The following is a 20824-nucleotide window of genomic DNA, read 5'->3' as shown; positions in this document are numbered from 1 at the left end:
TCCGAGGTGCAGTGAGAGGAAGCAGCGGTCAGATCTGAGGTGCAGTGATGGCAGCGGTCAGATTTGAGACGCAGTGAGAGGAAGCAGCGTTCACCTGCTCTGTCCTGGTGGGAAATCAGATAGAGAACATTACACACGTCAGAAATCCTTGTTACCCGAATGACAGTCACTGACATAAAGAGGCACTTGGGGAAGAACCCAAATGCTGACAAACAGCCCACAAGTGATGTCCCAGATATTCTATGGAGAACGATGTACAGGGGTGGGGACAGCGAGGACGCGCTGTGATGTATTACAGTGCGGTTACTGGTGCATGTGACGTGTGACTCACACAGGGAACGGTCTGTGTGACGCGTATAACACTCCCATTATGTCCCTATTCACTTATAGGAACGTCAGACTAACGTCCCAACACGGGCAGGGTGAAGCTCCCAATTACCGACACTACACGCACACAAAGAACATGGATTTTATTTATAACCAAAGCATTTCAGGACACGGAACACTGTAATATAAGTGCAGACTGTATATGTGACTAGTCAGACGGTACCACACAGGACCCGCACTGCGCCATCCCTGCTGGTGTAATCATCAGACGAGTCTGGACACTCGCTACGTTCCGCTTCTCCTTATAACGTCATTTGTATGCAGATCCTGGATATCAGGGGCGTAATAACTAGCACTTATATTAGGAAGGCATAGAGCGCGGTGAGAGGCCGGCTGTGCACTGCGGACCCCTCCAGGCACTTCCTGCCTCAGCCAATCAGACGGCCGTGCAGCTCGTACAGCTGATCCGGTGACAACACTAGCCGATGGATCTGTCCCTGGCCCGGTGGACACGGAAGAGTCACTTTGCCTATGTACACCGTGTCTGATCTCTTCTCCTCTTTGGCCTGTGGGAGACAAACGTCAGGATAAATATTCTGGGCCTGACTCACATACAGTGATGGCGGCCATTAGTGCTGCGTGATTGGCTGCATTCTGAGATGTTCACCTCTATGCAAGCACCACGCCTAGCACCGGGGCCGCAGCCATCACTAGTACCAGTCCCATGTACACCTCTATGCAAGCACCACGCCTAGCACCGGGGCCGCAGCCATCACTAGTACCAGTCCCATGTACACCTCTATGCAAGCACCACGCCTAGCACCGGGGCCGCAGCCATCACGAGTACCCACCCCATGTACACCTCGATGCAAGCACCACGCCTAGCACCGGGGCCGCAGCCATCACTAGTACCAGTCCCATGTACACCTCTATGCAAGCACCACGCCTAGCACCGGGGCCGCAGCCATCACGAGTACCCACCCCATGTACACCTCGATGCAAGCACCACGCCTAGCACCGGGGCCACAGCCATCACTAGCACCCACCCCATGTACACCTCTATGCAAGCACCACGCCTAGCACCGGGGCCACAGCCATCACTAGTACCGGTACTTGTGACTTATCTGGGCGCCCGATTTTCTTCATCGCACCTAAAAATCGCGTCAAATTGCATACTATCAGATTGCATGCGATGCGATTTGCCACGATTTTAATATGTGAAGGCACCCAGATGCCTGTTTCATATGTGAAATGGCCCCCCAGACCCCATTTTTAATTGTGTACCCACCCTGATGGCTAAATGCACCCCCATTGTTAACGCCACCCCACTATCAACGCCAACCCGAAATGAGGCGAGCGCAGCGAGCCTGCGAGGGGCGGCGGTACGCGTCCTCCGACCTTTTCATACCCCCACTATCCACTTCGGCGTGGAGTTGAACTTATATAGTGTGGCGAGCGCAGCGAACCCCGTGAGGGGACGCGGATACCTGTAAAGACCGCGAGGGGACGCGTATAGCTGTGAAGGTATCCACGTCCCCTTGCTGCGCTCGCCACGCTTCGGGCTCGGTGGCTCGCTGCGCTCGCCACACTGTATAAGATCAACTCCACGCCGACGTGGATAGTGGGGGTATGAAAAGGTCGGAGGACGCGTACCGCTGCCCCTCGCGGGCTCGCTGTGCTCGGGTTGCCGTTGATAGTGGGGTGGCTTTAACAATGGGGGTCATTTAGCCATCAGGGTGGGTATACAATTAAAAATGGGGTCTGGGGGGCCATTTCACATATGAAACAGGCATCTGGGTGCCTGTACATATTAAAATCGCATCAAATCGCATCGCATGCAACAATAGCATACAATGCAATGCGATTTTCTCTTCAAGGGAAATCGCGTCAAATCGCATCAAATAGCATGCTTAGGGTACTGGCATACAATTTCAACATCGGGCGCCCAGATAACTCACAAGTACCCTAGTACCCACCCCATGTACACCTCTATGCAAGCACCACACCTAGCACCGGGGCCGCAGCCATCACTAGTACCCACCCCATGTACACCTCTATGCAAGCACCACACCTAGCACCGGGGCCGCAGCCATCACTAGTACCCACCCCATGTACACCTGTATGGTACCACACCTAGCACCGGGGCCGCAGCCATCACTAGTACCCACCCCATGTACACCTGTATGGTACCACACCTAGCACCGGGCCGCAGTCATCACTAGTACCCACCCCATGTACACCTGTATGATACCACACCTAGCACCGGGGCCGCAGCCATCACTAGTACCCACCCCATGTACACCTGTATGATACCACACCTAGCACCGGGGCCGCAGCCATCACTAGTACCCACACCATGTACACCTGTATGGTACCACACCACACCTAGCACCGGGGCCGCAGCCATCACTAGTACCCACCCCATGTACACCTGTATGGTACCACACCTAGCACCGGGCCGCAGTCATCACTAGTACCCACCCCATGTACACCTGTATGGTACCACACCTAGCACCGGGGCCGCAGCCATCACTAGTACCCACCCCATGTACACCTGTATGATACCACACCTAGCACCGGGGCCGCAGCCATCACTAGTACCCACCCCATGTACACCTGTATGGTACCACACCTAGTACCGGGGCCGCAGCCATCACTAGTACCCACCCCATGTACACCTGTATGGTACCACACCTAGTACCGGGGCCGCAGTCATCACTAGTACCCACACCATGTACACCTGTATGGTACCACACCTAGCACCGGGGCCGCAGCCATCACTAGTACCCACCCCATGTACACCTGGATGATACCACACCTAGCACCGGGGCCACAGCCATCACTAGTACCCACCCCATGTACACCTGTATGATACCACACCTAGCACCGGGGCCGCAGCCATCACTAGTACCCACCCCATGTACACCTGTATGATACCACACCTAGCACCGGGGCCGCAGCCATCACTAGTACCCACCCCATGTACACCTGTATGATACCACACCTAGCACCGGGGCCGCAGCCATCACTAGTACCCACCCCATGTACACCTGGATGATACCACACCTAGCACCGGGGCCGCAGCCATCACTAGTACCCACCCCATGTACACCTGTATGGTACCACACCTAGCACCGGGGCCACAGCCATCACTAGTACCCACCCCATGTACACCTGTATGGTACCACACCTAGCACCGGGGCCGCAGCCATCACTAGTACCCACCCCATGTACACCTGTATGGTACCACACCTAGCACCGGGGCCGCAGTCATCACTAGTACCCACCCCATGTACACCTGTATGATACCACACCTAGCACCGGGGCCGCAGTCATCACTAGTACCCTCCCCATGTACACCTGTATGGTACCACACCTAGTACCGGGGCCGCAGCCATCACTAGTACCCACCCCATGTACACCTGTATGGTACCACACCTAGCACCGGGGCCGCAGCCATCACTAGTACCCACCCCATGTACACCTGTATGATACCACACCTAGCACCGGGGCCGCAGCCATCACTAGTACCCACCCCATGTACACCTGTATGATACCACACCTAGCACCGGGGCCGCAGCCATCACTAGTACCCACACCATGTACACCTGTATGGTACCACACCACACCTAGCACCGGGGCCGCAGCCATCACTAGTACCCACCCCATGTACACCTGTATGGTACCACACCTAGCACCGGGCCGCAGTCATCACTAGTACCCACCCCATGTACACCTGTATGATACCACACCTAGCACCGGGCCGCAGTCATCACTAGTACCCACCCCATGTACACCTGTATGGTACCACACCTAGCACCGGGGCCGCAGCCATCACTAGTACCCACCCCATGTACACCTGTATGATACCACACCTAGCACCGGGGCCGCAGTCATCACTAGTACCCACCCCATGTACACCTGTATGATACCACACCTAGCACCGGGGCCGCAGTCATCACTAGTACCCTCCCCATGTACACCTGTATGGTACCACACCTAGCACCGGGCCGCAGTCATCACTAGTACCCACCCCATGTACACCTGTATGATACCACACCTAGCACCGGGCCGCAGTCATCACTAGTACCCAAACCATGTACACCTGTATGGTACCACACCTAGCACCGGGGCCGCAGCCATCACTAGTACCCACCCCATGTACACCTGTATGGTACCACACCTAGCACCGGGGCCACAGCCATCACTAGTACCCACCCCATGTACACCTGTATGGTACCACACCTAGCACCGGGGCCGCAGCCATCACTAGTACCCACCCCATGTACACCTGTATGGTACCACACCTAGCACCGGGGCCGCAGTCATCACTAGTACCCACCCCATGTACACCTGTATGATACCACACCTAGCACCGGGGCCGCAGTCATCACTAGTACCCTCCCCATGTACACCTGTATGGTACCACACCTAGTACCGGGGCCGCAGCCATCACTAGTACCCACCCCATGTACACCTGTATGGTACCACACCTAGCACCGGGGCCGCAGCCATCACTAGTACCCACCCCATGTACACCTGTATGATACCACACCTAGCACCGGGCCGCAGTCATCACTAGTACCCAAACCATGTACACCTGTATGGTACCACACCTAGCACCGGGGCCGCAGCCATCACTAGTACCCACCCCATGTACACCTGTATGGTACCACACCACACCTAGCACCGGGGCCGCAGCCATCACTAGTACCCACCCCATGTACACCTGTATGATACCACACCTAGCACCGGGGCCGCAGCCATCACTAGTACCCACCCCATGTACACCTGTATGATACCACACCTAGCACCGGGGCCGCAGTCATCACTAGTACCCACACCATGTACACCTGTATGGTACCACACCTAGCACCGGGGCCGCAGCCATCACTAGTACCCACCCCATGTACACCTGGATGATACCACACCTAGCACCGGGGCCGCAGCCATCACTAGTACCCACCCCATGTACACCTGTATGGTACCACACCTAGCACCGGGGCCACAGCCATCACTAGTACCCACCCCATGTACACCTGTATGGTACCACACCTAGCACCGGGGCTGCAGCCATCACTAGTACCCACCCCATGTACACCTGTATGGTACCACACCTAGCACCGGGGCCGCAGTCATCACTAGTACCCACCCCATGTACACCTGTATGATACCACACCTAGCACCGGGGCCGCAGTCATCACTAGTACCCTCCCCATGTACACCTGTATGGTACCACACCTAGTACCGGGGCCGCAGCCATCACTAGTACCCACCCCATGTACACCTGTATGATACCACACCTAGCACCGGGGCCGCAGCCATCACTAGTACCCACCCCATGTACACCTGTATGATACCACACCTAGCACCGGGGCCGCAGCCATCACTAGTACCCACACCATGTACACCTGTATGGTACCACACCACACCTAGCACCGGGGCCGCAGCCATCACTAGTACCCACCCCATGTACACCTGTATGGTACCACACCTAGCACCGGGCCGCAGTCATCACTAGTACCCACCCCATGTACACCTGTATGATACCACACCTAGCACCGGGCCGCAGTCATCACTAGTACCCACCCCATGTACACCTGTATGGTACCACACCTAGCACCGGGGCCGCAGCCATCACTAGTACCCACCCCATGTACACCTGTATGATACCACACCTAGCACCGGGGCCGCAGTCATCACTAGTACCCACCCCATGTACACCTGTATGATACCACACCTAGCACCGGGGCCGCAGTCATCACTAGTACCCTCCCCATGTACACCTGTATGGTACCACACCTAGCACCGGGCCGCAGTCATCACTAGTACCCACCCCATGTACACCTGTATGATACCACACCTAGCACCGGGCCGCAGTCATCACTAGTACCCAAACCATGTACACCTGTATGGTACCACACCTAGCACCGGGGCCGCAGCCATCACTAGTACCCACCCCATGTACACCTGTATGGTACCACACCACACCTAGCACCGGGGCCGCAGCCATCACTAGTACCCACCCCATGTACACCTGTATGATACCACACCTAGCACCGGGGCCGCAGCCATCACTAGTACCCACCCCATGTACACCTGTATGATACCACACCTAGCACCGGGGCCGCAGTCATCACTAGTACCCACACCATGTACACCTGTATGGTACCACACCTAGCACCGGGGCCGCAGCCATCACTAGTACCCACCCCATGTACACCTGGATGATACCACACCTAGCACCGGGGCCGCAGCCATCACTAGTACCCACCTCATGTACACCTGTATGGTACCACACCTAGCACCGGGGCCACAGCCATCACTAGTACCCACCCCATGTACACCTGTATGGTACCACACCTAGCACCGGGGCCGCAGCCATCACTAGTACCCACCCCATGTACACCTGTATGGTACCACACCTAGCACCGGGGCCGCAGTCATCACTAGTACCCACCCCATGTACACCTGTATGATACCACACCTAGCACAGGGGCCTCAGCCATCACTAGTACCCACCCCATGTACACCTGTATGATACCACACCTAGCACCGGGGCCGCAGCCATCACTAGTACCCACCTCATGTACACCTGTATGATACCACACCTAGCACCGGGGCCACAGCCATCACTAGTACCCACCCCATGTACACCTGTATGATACCACACCTAGCACCGGGGCCGCAGTCATCACTAGTACCCACCCCATGTACACCTGTATGATACCACACCTAGCACCGGGGCCGCAGCCATCACTAGTACCCACCCCATGTACATCTGTATGATACCACACCTAGCACCGGGGCCGCAGCCATCACTAGTACCCACACCATGTACACCTGTATGGTACCACACCACACCTAGCACCGGGGCCGCAGCCATCACTAGTACCCACCCCATGTACACCTGTATGGTACCACACCTAGCACCGGGCCGCAGTCATCACTAGTACCCACCCCATGTACACCTGTATGATACCACACCTAGCACCGGGGCCACAGCCATCACTAGTACCCACCCCATGTACACCTGTATGGTACCACACCTAGCACCGGGGCCGCAGCCATCACTAGTACCCACCCCATGTACACCTGTATGGTACCACACCTAGCACCGGGGCCGCAGTCATCACTAGTACCCACCCCATGTACACCTGTATGATACCACACCTAGCACCGGGGCCGCAGTCATCACTAGTACCCTCCCCATGTACACCTGTATGGTACCACACCTAGTACCGGGGCCGCAGCCATCACTAGTACCCACCCCATGTACACCTGTATGATACCACACCTAGCACCGGGGCCGCAGCCATCACTAGTACCCACCCCATGTACACCTGTATGATACCACACCTAGCACCGGGGCCGCAGCCATCACTAGTACCCACACCATGTACACCTGTATGGTACCACACCACACCTAGCACCGGGGCCGCAGCCATCACTAGTACCCACCCCATGTACACCTGTATGGTACCACACCTAGCACCGGGCCGCAGTCATCACTAGTACCCACCCCATGTACACCTGTATGATACCACACCTAGCACCGGGCCGCAGTCATCACTAGTACCCACCCCATGTACACCTGTATGGTACCACACCTAGCACCGGGGCCGCAGCCATCACTAGTACCCACCCCATGTACACCTGTATGATACCACACCTAGCACCGGGGCCGCAGTCATCACTAGTACCCACCCCATGTACACCTGTATGATACCACACCTAGCACCGGGGCCGCAGTCATCACTAGTACCCTCCCCATGTACACCTGTATGGTACCACACCTAGCACCGGGCCGCAGTCATCACTAGTACCCACCCCATGTACACCTGTATGATACCACACCTAGCACCGGGCCGCAGTCATCACTAGTACCCAAACCATGTACACCTGTATGGTACCACACCTAGCACCGGGGCCGCAGCCATCACTAGTACCCACCCCATGTACACCTGTATGGTACCACACCACACCTAGCACCGGGGCCGCAGCCATCACTAGTACCCACCCCATGTACACCTGTATGATACCACACCTAGCACCGGGGCCGCAGCCATCACTAGTACCCACCCCATGTACACCTGTATGATACCACACCTAGCACCGGGGCCGCAGTCATCACTAGTACCCACACCATGTACACCTGTATGGTACCACACCTAGCACCGGGGCCGCAGCCATCACTAGTACCCACCCCATGTACACCTGGATGATACCACACCTAGCACCGGGGCCGCAGCCATCACTAGTACCCACCCCATGTACACCTGTATGGTACCACACCTAGCACCGGGGCCACAGCCATCACTAGTACCCACCCCATGTACACCTGTATGGTACCACACCTAGCACCGGGGCCGCAGCCATCACTAGTACCCACCCCATGTACACCTGTATGGTACCACACCTAGCACCGGGGCCGCAGTCATCACTAGTACCCACCCCATGTACACCTGTATGATACCACACCTAGCACAGGGGCCTCAGCCATCACTAGTACCCACCCCATGTACACCTGTATGATACCACACCTAGCACCGGGGCCGCAGCCATCACTAGTACCCACCTCATGTACACCTGTATGATACCACACCTAGCACCGGGGCCACAGCCATCACTAGTACCCACCCCATGTACACCTGTATGATACCACACCTAGCACCGGGGCCGCAGTCATCACTAGTACCCACCCCATGTACACCTGTATGATACCACACCTAGCACCGGGGCCGCAGCCATCACTAGTACCCACCCCATGTACATCTGTATGATACCACACCTAGCACCGGGGCCGCAGCCATCACTAGTACCCACACCATGTACACCTGTATGGTACCACACCACACCTAGCACCGGGGCCGCAGCCATCACTAGTACCCACCCCATGTACACCTGTATGGTACCACACCTAGCACCGGGCCGCAGTCATCACTAGTACCCACCCCATGTACACCTGTATGATACCACACCTAGCACCGGGGCCGCAGTCATCACTAGTACCCACCCCATGTACACCTGTATGATACCACACCTAGCACCGGGGCCGCAGCCATCACTAGTACCCACCCCATGTACACCTGTATGATACCACACCTAGCACCGGGGCCGCAGCCATCACTAGTACCCACCCCATGTACACCTGTATGATACCACACCTAGCACCGGGGCCGCAGCCATCACTAGTACCCACACCATGTACACCTGTATGGTACCACACCACACCTAGCACCGGGGCCGCAGCCATCACTAGTACCCACCCCATGTACACCTGTATGGTACCACACCTAGCACCAGGCCGCAGTCATCACTAGTACCCACCCCATGTACACCTGTATGATACCACACCTAGCACCGGGCCGCAGTCATCACTAGTACCCACCCCATGTACACCTGTATGGTACCACACCTAGCACCGGGGCCGCAGCCATCACTAGTACCCACCCCATGTACACCTGTATGATACCACACCTAGCACCGGGGCCGCAGTCATCACTAGTACCCACCCCATGTACACCTGTATGATACCACACCTAGCACCGGGGCCGCAGTCATCACTAGTACCCTCCCCATGTACACCTGTATGGTACCACACCTAGCACCGGGCCGCAGTCATCACTAGTACCCACCCCATGTACACCTGTATGATACCACACCTAGCACCGGGCCGCAGTCATCACTAGTACCCAAACCATGTACACCTGTATGGTACCACACCTAGCACCGGGGCCGCAGCCATCACTAGTACCCACCCCATGTACACCTGTATGGTACCACACCACACCTAGCACCGGGGCCGCAGCCATCACTAGTACCCACCCCATGTACACCTGTATGATACCACACCTAGCACCGGGGCCGCAGCCATCACTAGTACCCACCCCATGTACACCTGTATGATACCACACCTAGCACCGGGGCCGCAGTCATCACTAGTACCCACACCATGTACACCTGTATGGTACCACACCTAGCACCGGGGCCGCAGCCATCACTAGTACCCACCCCATGTACACCTGGATGATACCACACCTAGCACCGGGGCCGCAGCCATCACTAGTACCCACCCCATGTACACCTGTATGGTACCACACCTAGCACCGGGGCCACAGCCATCACTAGTACCCACCCCATGTACACCTGTATGGTACCACACCTAGCACCGGGGCCGCAGCCATCACTAGTACCCACACCATGTACACCTGTATGGTACCACACCACACCTAGCACCGGGGACGCAGCCATCACTAGTACCCACCCCATGTACACCTGTATGGTACCACACCTAGCACCGGGCCGCAGTCATCACTAGTACCCACCCCATGTACACCTGTATGATACCACACCTAGCACCGGGCCGCAGTCATCACTAGTACCCACCCCATGTACACCTGTATGGTACCACACCTAGCACCGGGGCCGCAGCCATCACTAGTACCCACCCCATGTACACCTGTATGATACCACACCTAGCACCGGGGCCGCAGTCATCACTAGTACCCACCCCATGTACACCTGTATGATACCACACCTAGCACCGGGGCCGCAGTCATCACTAGTACCCTCCCCATGTACACCTGTATGGTACCACACCTAGCACCGGGCCGCAGTCATCACTAGTACCCACCCCATGTACACCTGTATGATACCACACCTAGCACCGGGCCGCAGTCATCACTAGTACCCAAACCATGTACACCTGTATGGTACCACACCTAGCACCGGGGCCGCAGCCATCACTAGTACCCACCCCATGTACACCTGTATGGTACCACACCACACCTAGCACCGGGGCCGCAGCCATCACTAGTACCCACCCCATGTACACCTGTATGATACCACACCTAGCACCGGGGCCGCAGCCATCACTAGTACCCACCCCATGTACACCTGTATGATACCACACCTAGCACCGGGGCCGCAGTCATCACTAGTACCCACACCATGTACACCTGTATGGTACCACACCTAGCACCGGGGCCGCAGCCATCACTAGTACCCACCCCATGTACACCTGGATGATACCACACCTAGCACCGGGGCCGCAGCCATCACTAGTACCCACCCCATGTACACCTGTATGGTACCACACCTAGCACCGGGGCCACAGCCATCACTAGTACCCACCCCATGTACACCTGTATGGTACCACACCTAGCACCGGGGCCGCAGCCATCACTAGTACCCACCCCATGTACACCTGTATGGTACCACACCTAGCACCGGGGCCGCAGCCATCACTAGTACCCACCTCATGTACACCTGTATGATACCACACCTAGCACCGGGGCCACAGCCATCACTAGTACCCACCCCATGTACACCTGTATGATACCACACCTAGCACCGGGGCCGCAGTCATCACTAGTACCCACCCCATGTACACCTGTATGATACCACACCTAGCACCGGGGCCACAGCCATCACTAGTACCCACCCCATGTACACCTGTATGGTACCACACCTAGCACCGGGGCCACAGTCATCACTAGTACCCACCCCATGTACACCTGTATGATACCACACCTAGCACCGGGGCCACAGCCATCACTAGTACCCACCCCATGTACACCTGTATGGTACCACACCTAGCACCGGGGCCGCAGCCATCACTAGTACCCACCCCATGTACACCTGTATGATACCACACCTAGCACTGGGGCCGCAGCCATCACTAGTACCCACCCCATGTACATCTGTATGATACCACACCTAGCACCGGGGCCGCAGCCATCACTAGTACACACCCCATGTACACCTGTATGGTACCACACCACACCTAGCATCGGGACTGCAGCCATCACTAGTACCCACCCCATGTACACCTGTATGGTACCACACCTAGCACCGGGGCCGCAGCCATCACTAGTACCCACCCCATGTACATCTGTATGATACCACACCTAGCACCGGGGCCGCAGCCATCGCTAGTACCCACCCCATGTACACCTGTGTGATACCACACCTAGCACCTGGGCCGCAGCCATCACTAGTACCCACCCCATGTACACCTGTATGGTACCACACCTAGCACCGGGGCCGCAGCCATCACTAGTACCCACCCCATGTACACCTGTATGATACCACACCTAGCACCGGGGCCGCAGCCATCACTAGTACTCACCCCATGTACACCTGTGTGGTACCACACCTAGCACCGGGGCCGCAGCCATCACTAGTACCCACCCCATGTACACCTGTATGATACCACACCACACCTAGCACCGGGGCCGCAGCCATCACTAGTACCCACCCCATGTACACCTGTATGGTACCACACATAGCACCGGGGCCGCAGCCATCACTAGTACCCACCCCATGTACATCTGTATGGTACCACACCTAGCACCGGGCCGCAGCCATCACTAGTACCCACCCCATGTACACCTGTATGATACCACACCTAGCACCGGGGCCACAGCCATCACTAGTACCCACCCCATGTACACCTGTATAGTACCACACCTAGCACCGGGGCCGCAGCCATCACTAGTACCCACCCCATGTACACCTGTATGGTACCACACCTAGCACCGGGGCCGCAGCCATCACTAGTACCCACCCCATGTACACCTGTATGATACCACACCTAGCACCGGGGCCGCAGCCATCACTAGTACCCACCCCATGTACACCTGTATGGTACCACACCTAGCACCGGGGCCGCAGCCATCACTAGTACCCACCCCATGTACACCTGTATGGTACCACACCTAGCACCGGGGCCGCAGCCATCACTAGTACCCACCCCATGTACACCTGTATGGTACCACACCTAGCACCGGGGCCGCAGCCATCACTAGTACCCACCCCATGTACACCTGTATGATACCACACCTAGCACCGGGGCCGCAGTCATCACTAGTACCCACCCCATGTACACCTGTATGATACCACACCACACCTAGCACCGGGGCCACAGCCATCACTAGTACCCACCCCATGTACACCTGTATGGTACCACACCTAGCACCGGGGCCGCAGTCATCACTAGTACCCACCCCATGTACACCTGTATGATACCACACCTAGCACCGGGCAGCAGCCATCACTAGTACCCACCCCATGTACACCTGTATGATACCACACCTAGCACCGGGCAGCAGCCATCACTAGTACCCACCCCATGTACACCTGTATGGTACCACACCTAGCACCGGGGCCGCAGCCATCACTAGTACCCACCCCATGTACACCTGTATGATCCCACACCTAGCACCGGGCTGCAGCCATCACTAGTACCCACCCCATGTACACCTGTAGGATACCACGCCTAGCACCGGGGCCGCAGCCATCACTAGTACCCACCACATGTACACCTGTATGATACCACACCTAGCACCGGGGCCGCAGCCATCACTAGTACCCACCCCATGTACACCTGTATGGTACCACGCCTAGCACCGGGGCCGCAGCCATCACTAGTACCCACCCCATGTACACCTGTAGGATACCACGCCTAGCACCGGGGCCGCAGCCATCACTAGTACCCACCCCATGTACACCTGGATGATACCACATCTAGCACCGGGGCCGCAGCCATCACTAGTACCCACCCCATGTACACCTGTATGATACCACACCTAGCACCGGGGCCACAGCCATCACTAGTACCCACCCCATGTACACCTGTATGATACCACACCTAGCACCGGGGCCACAGCCATCACTAGTACCCACCCCATGTACACCTGTATGATACCACACCTAGCACCGGGGCCGCAGCCATCACTAGTACCCACCCCATGTACACCTGTATGGTACCACACCACACCTAGCACCGGGGCCGCAGTCATCACTAGTACCCACCCCATGTACACCTGTATGGTACCACACCTAGCACCGGGGCCGCAGCCATCACTAGTACCCACCCCATGTACACCTGTATGGTACCACACCTAGCACCGGGGCCGCAACCATCACTAGTACCCACCCCATGTACATCTGTATGATACCACACCTAGCACCGGGGCCGCAGCCATCACTAGTACCCACCCCATGTACACCTGTATGGTACCACACCTAGCACCGGGGCCGCAGCCATCACTAGTACCCACCCCATGTACACCTGTATGGTGCCACACCTAGCACCGGGGCCGCAGCCATCACTAGTACCCACCCCATGTACACCTGTATGGTACCACACCTAGCACCGGGGCCGCAGCCATCACTAGTACCCACCCCATGTACACCTGTATGGTGCCACACCTAGCACCGGGGCCGCAGCCATCACTAGTACCCACCCCATGTACACCTGGATGATACCAGGCCACACCTAGCACCGGGGCCGCAGCCATCACTAGTACACAACCCATGTACACCTGTATGATACCACACCTAGCACCGGGGCCGCAGTCATCACTAGTACCCACCCCATGTACACCTGTATGATACCACACCTAGCACCGGGGCCGCAGTCATCATTAGTACCCACATCATGTACACCTGGATGATACCAGGCCACACCTAGCACCGGGGCCGCAGCCATCACTAGTACCCACCCCATGTACACCTGTATGATACCACACCTAGCACCGGGGCCGCAGTCATCACTAGTACCCACCCCATGTACACCTGTATGATACCACACCTAGCACCGGGGCCGCAGTCATCACTAGTACCCACCCCATGTACACCTGTATGATACCACGCCTAGCACCGGGGCTGCAGCCATCACTAGTACCCACCCCATGTACACCTGTATGATACCACACCTAGCACCGGGGCCGCAGTCATCACTAGTACCCACCCCATGTACACCTGTATGATACCACACCTAGCACAGGGGCCTCAGCCATCACTAGTACCCACCCCATGTACACCTGTATGATACCACACCTAGCACCGGGGCCGCAGCCATCACTAGTACCCACCCCATGTACACCTGTATGATACCACACCTAGCACCGGGGCCGCAGCCATCACTAGTACCCACCCCATGTACACCTGTATGGTACCACGCCTAGCACCGGGGCCGCAGCCATCACTAGTACCCACCCCATGTACACCTGTAGGATACCACGCCTAGCACCGGGGCCGCAGCCATCACTAGTACCCACCCCATGTACACCTGTATGATACCACACCTAGCACAGGGGCCTCAGCCATCACTAGTACCCACCCCATGTACACCTGTATGATACCACACCTAGCACCGGGGCCGCAGCCATCACTAGTACCCACCCCACGTACACCTGTATGATACCACACCTAGCACCGGGGCCGCAGCCATCACTAGTACCCACCCCATGTACACCTGTATGATACCACACCTAGCACCGGGGCCGCAGCCATCACTAGTACCCACCCCACGTACACCTGTATGATACCACACCTAGCACCGGGGCCGCAGCCATCACTAGTACCCACCCCATGTACACCTGTATGATACCACACCTAGCACCGGGGCCGCAGCCATCACTAGTACCCACCCCATGTACACCTGTATGGTACCACACCACACCTAGCACCGGGGCCGCAGTCATCACTAGTACCCACCCCATGTACACCTGTATGGTACCACACCTAGCACCGGGGCCGCAGCCATCACTAGTACCCACCCCATGTACACCTGTATGGTACCACACCTAGCACTGGGGCCGCAACCATCACTAGTACCCACCCCATGTACATCTGTATGATACCACACCTAGCACCGGGGCCGCAGCCATCACTAGTACCCACCCCATGTACACCTGTATGGTACCACACCTAGCACCGGGGCCGCAGCCATCACTAGTACCCACCCCATGTACACCTGTATGGTGCCACACCTAGCACCGGGGCCGCAGCCATCACTAGTACCCACCCCATGTACACCTGTATGGTACCACACCTAGCACCGGGGCCGCAGCCATCACTAGTACCCACCCCATGTACACCTGTATGGTGCCACACCTAGCACCGGGGCCGCAGCCATCACTAGTACCCACCCCATGTACACCTGTATGGTACCACACCTAGCACCGGGGCCGCAGCCATCACTAGTACCCACATCATGTACACCTGGATGATACCAGGCCACACCTAGCACCGGGGCCGCAGCCATCACTAGTACACAACCCATGTACACCTGTATGATACCACACCTAGCACCGGGGCCGCAGTCATCACTAGTACCCACCCCATGTACACCTGTATGATACCACACCTAGCACCGGGGCCGCAGTCATCACTAGTACCCACATCATGTACACCTGGATGATACCAGGCCACACCTAGCACCGGGGCCGCAGCCATCACTAGTACCCACCCCATGTACACCTGTATGATACCACACCTAGCACCGGGGCCGCAGTCATCACTAGTACCCACCCCATGTACACCTGTATGATACCACACCTAGCACAGGGGCCTCAGCCATCACTAGTACCCACCCCATGTACACCTGTATGATACCACACCTAGCACCGGGGCCGCAGCCATCACTAGTACCCACCCCATGTACACCTGTATGATACCACACCTAGCACCGGGGCCGCAGCCATCACTAGTACCCACCCCATGTACACCTGTATGGTACCACGCCTAGCACCGGGGCCGCAGCCATCACTAGTACCCACCCCATGTACACCTGTAGGATACCACGCCTAGCACCGGGGCCGCAGCCATCACTAGTACCCACCCCATGTACACCTGTATGGTACCACACCTAGCACCGGGCCGCAGTCATCACTAGTACCCACCCCATGTACACCTGTATGATACCACACCTAGCACCGGGGCCGCAGCCATCACTAGTACCCACCCCATGTACACCTGTATGATACCACACCTAGCACCGGGGCCGCAGCCATCACTAGTACCCACCCCATGTACACCTGTATGATACCACACCTAGCACCGGGGCCGCAGTCATCACTAGTACCCACCCCATGTACACCTGTATGATACCACACCTAGCACCGGGGCCGCAGTCATCACTAGTACCCACCCCATGTACACCTGTATGATACCACACCACACCTAGCACCTGGGCCACAGCCATCACTAGTACCCACCCCATGTACACCTGTATGATACCACACCTAGCACCGGGGCCGCAGTCATCACTAGTACCCACCCCATGTACACCTGTATGATACCACACCACACCTAGCACCTGGGCCACAGCCATCACTAGCACCCACCCCATGTACACCTGTATACTACCACACCTAGCACCGGGGCCACAGCCATCACTAGTACCCACCCCATGTACACCTGTATGGTACCACACCTAGCACCGGGGCCGCAGCCATCACTAGTACCCACCCCATGTACACCTGTATGATACCACACCTAGCACCGGGGCCACAGCCATCACTAGTACCCACCCCATGTACACCTGTATGATACCACACCACACCTAGCACCGGGGCCGCAGCCATCACTAGTACCCACCCCATGTACACCTGTATGGTTCCAAACCTAGCACCGGGCCGCAGTCATCACTAGTACCCACCCCATGTACACCTGTATGGTACCACACCTAGCACCGGGGCCGCAGCCATCACTAGTACCCACCCCATGTACACCTGTATGGTACCACACCTAGCACCGGGGCCGCAGTCATCACTAGTACCCACCCCATGTACACCTGTATGATACCACACCACACCTAGCACCGGGGCCACAGCCATCACTAGTACCCACCCCATGTACACCTGTATGGTACCACACCTAGCACCGGGGCCGCAGTCATCACTAGTACCCACCCCATGTACACCTGTATGATACCACACCTAGCACCGGGGCCGCAGCCATCACCAGTACCCACCCCATGTACACCTGTATGGTACCACACCTAGCACCGGGGCCGCAGTCATCACTAGTACCCACCCCATGTACACCTGTATGATACCACACCACACCTAGCACCTGGGCCACAGCCATCACTAGCACCCACCCCATGTACACCTGTATACTACCACACCTAGCACCGGGGCCACAGCCATCACTAGTACCCACCCCATGTACACCTGTATGGTACCACACCTAGCACCGGGGCCGCAGCCATCACTAGTACCCACCCCATGTACACCTGTATGATACCACACCTAGCACCGGGGCCACAGCCATCACTAGTACCCACCCCATGTACACCTGTATGATACCACACCACACCTAGCACCGGGGCCGCAGCCATCACTAGTACCCACCCCATGTACACCTGTATGGTACCAAACCTAGCACCGGGCCGCAGTCATCACTAGTACCCACCCCATGTACACCTGTATGGTACCACACCTAGCACCGGGGCCGCAGCCATCACTAGTACCCACCCCATGTACACCTGTATGGTACCACACCTAGCACCGGGGCCGCAGCCATCACTAGTACCCACCCCATGTGCACCTGTATGGTACCACACCTAGCACCGGGGCCACAGCCATCACTAGTACCCACCCCATGTACACCTGTATGGTACCACACCTAGCACCGGGGCCACAGCCATCACTAGTACCCACCCCATGTACACCTGTATGGTACCACACCACACCTAGCACCGGGGCCGCAGTCATCACTAGTACCCACCCCATGTACACCTGTATGGTACCACACCACACCTAGCACCGGGGCCACAGCCATCACTAGTACCCACCCCATGTACACCTGTATGATACCACACCTAGCACCGGGGCCGCAGCCATCACTAGTACCCACCCCATGTACACCTGTATGGTACCACGCCTAGCACCGGGCCGCAGTCATCACTAGTACCCACCCCATGTACACCTGTATGGTACCACACCTAGCACCGGGGCCGCAGTCATCACTAGTACCCACCCCATGTACACCTGTATGATACCACACCTAGCACCGGGGCCGCAGTCATCACTAGTACCCTCCCCATGTACACCTGTATGGTACCACACCTAGCACCGGGCCGCAGTCATCACTAGTACCCACCCCATGTACACCTGTATGGTACCACACCTAGCACCGGGGCCGCAGCCATCACTAGTACCCACCCCATGTACACCTGTATGATACCACACCTAGCACCGGGGCCGCAGCCATCACTAGTACCCACCCCATGTACACCTGTATGGTACCACACCTAGCACCGGGGCCGCAGCCATCACTAGTACCCACCCCATGTACACCTGTATGGTACCACACCTAGCACCGGGGCCGCAGCCATCACTAGTACCCACCCCATGTGCACCTGTATGACACCACACCTAGCACCGGGGCCGCAGCCATCACTAGTACCCACCCCATGTACACCTGTATGGTACCACACCTAGCACCGGGGCCACAGCCATCACTAGTACCCACCCCATGTACACCTGTATGATACCACACCTAGCACCGGGCTGCAGCCATCACTAGTACCCACCCCATGTACACCTGTATGGTACCACACCTAGCACCGGGGCCGCAGCCATCACTAGTACCCACCCCATGTACACCTGTATGGTACCACACCTAGCACCGGGGCCACAGCCATCACTAGTACCCACCCCATGTACACCTGTATGGTACCACACCTAGCACCGGGGCCGCAGCCATCACTAGTACCCACCCCATGTACACCTGTATGGTACCACACCTAGCACCGGGGCCACAGCCATCACTAGTACCCACCCCATGTACACCTGTATAATATCCACACCTAGCACCGGGGCCGCAGCCATCACTAGTACCCACCCCATGTACACCTGTATGGTACCACACCTAGCACCGGGGCCGCAGCCATCACTAGTACCCACCCCATGTACACCTGTATGGTACCACACCTAGCACCGGGGCCGCAACCATCACTAGTACCCACCCCATGTACATCTGTATGATACCACACCTAGCACCGGGGCCGCAGCCATCACTAGTACCCACCCCATGTACACCTGTATGATACCACACCTAGCACCGGGGCCGCAGCCATCACTAGTACCCACCCAATGTACACCTGTATGGTACCACACCTAGCACCGGGGCCGCAGCCATCACTAGTACCCACCCCATGTACACCTATATGATACCACACCTAGCACCGGGGCCGCAGCCATCACTAGTACCCACCCCATGTACACCTGTATGGTACCACACCTAGCACCGGGGCCGCAGTCATCACTAGTACCCACCCCATGTACACCTGTATGATACCACACCTAGCACCGGGGCCGCAGTCATCACTAGTACCCACCCCATGTACACCTGTATGGTACCACACCTAGCACCGGGGCCACAGTCATCACTAGTACCCACCCCATGTACACGTGTATGATACCACACCTAGCACCGGGGCCGCAGCCATCACTAGTACCCACCCCATGTACACCTGTATGATACCACACCTAGCACCGGGGCCGCAGCCATCACTAGTACCCACCCCATGTACACCTGTATGATACCACACCTAGCACCGGGGCCACAGTCATCACTAGTACCCACCCCATGTACACGTGTATGATACCACACCTAGCACCGGGGCCGCAGCCATCACTAGTACCCACCCCATGTACACCTGTATGATACCACACCTAGCACCGAGCCGCAGACA

At 57.4% G+C, this 20824-nt stretch overlaps 1 protein-coding gene across 8 annotated transcripts in view; it reads right to left on the bottom strand.

Moving 5' to 3' along the window:
- Positions 1-455: 455 nt before the first annotated feature.
- The window catches only part of DCTN1 (dynactin subunit 1), a 260744-nt gene continuing 240375 nt past the window's right edge, over positions 456-20824 (bottom strand). For all 8 annotated transcript variants that reach the window (XM_083165769.1, XM_083166198.1, XM_083166948.1 and 5 more), the window contains one exon: positions 456-893. In XM_083165769.1, the coding sequence (XP_083021895.1) occupies positions 756-893 (138 nt within the window). In that variant the 3' untranslated portion in view covers positions 456-755. The remainder of the gene's footprint in view (positions 894-20824) is intronic.

This window comes from Crinia signifera, chromosome 1, assembly GCF_055691185.1.
Source record: "Crinia signifera chromosome 1, ASM5569118v1, whole genome shotgun sequence".
Taxonomy (NCBI): Eukaryota; Metazoa; Chordata; class Amphibia; order Anura; family Myobatrachidae; genus Crinia; species Crinia signifera.
The sequence above is the reverse complement of the archived record's forward strand: the minus strand, read 5'-3'. Positions and strand labels throughout refer to the sequence as shown.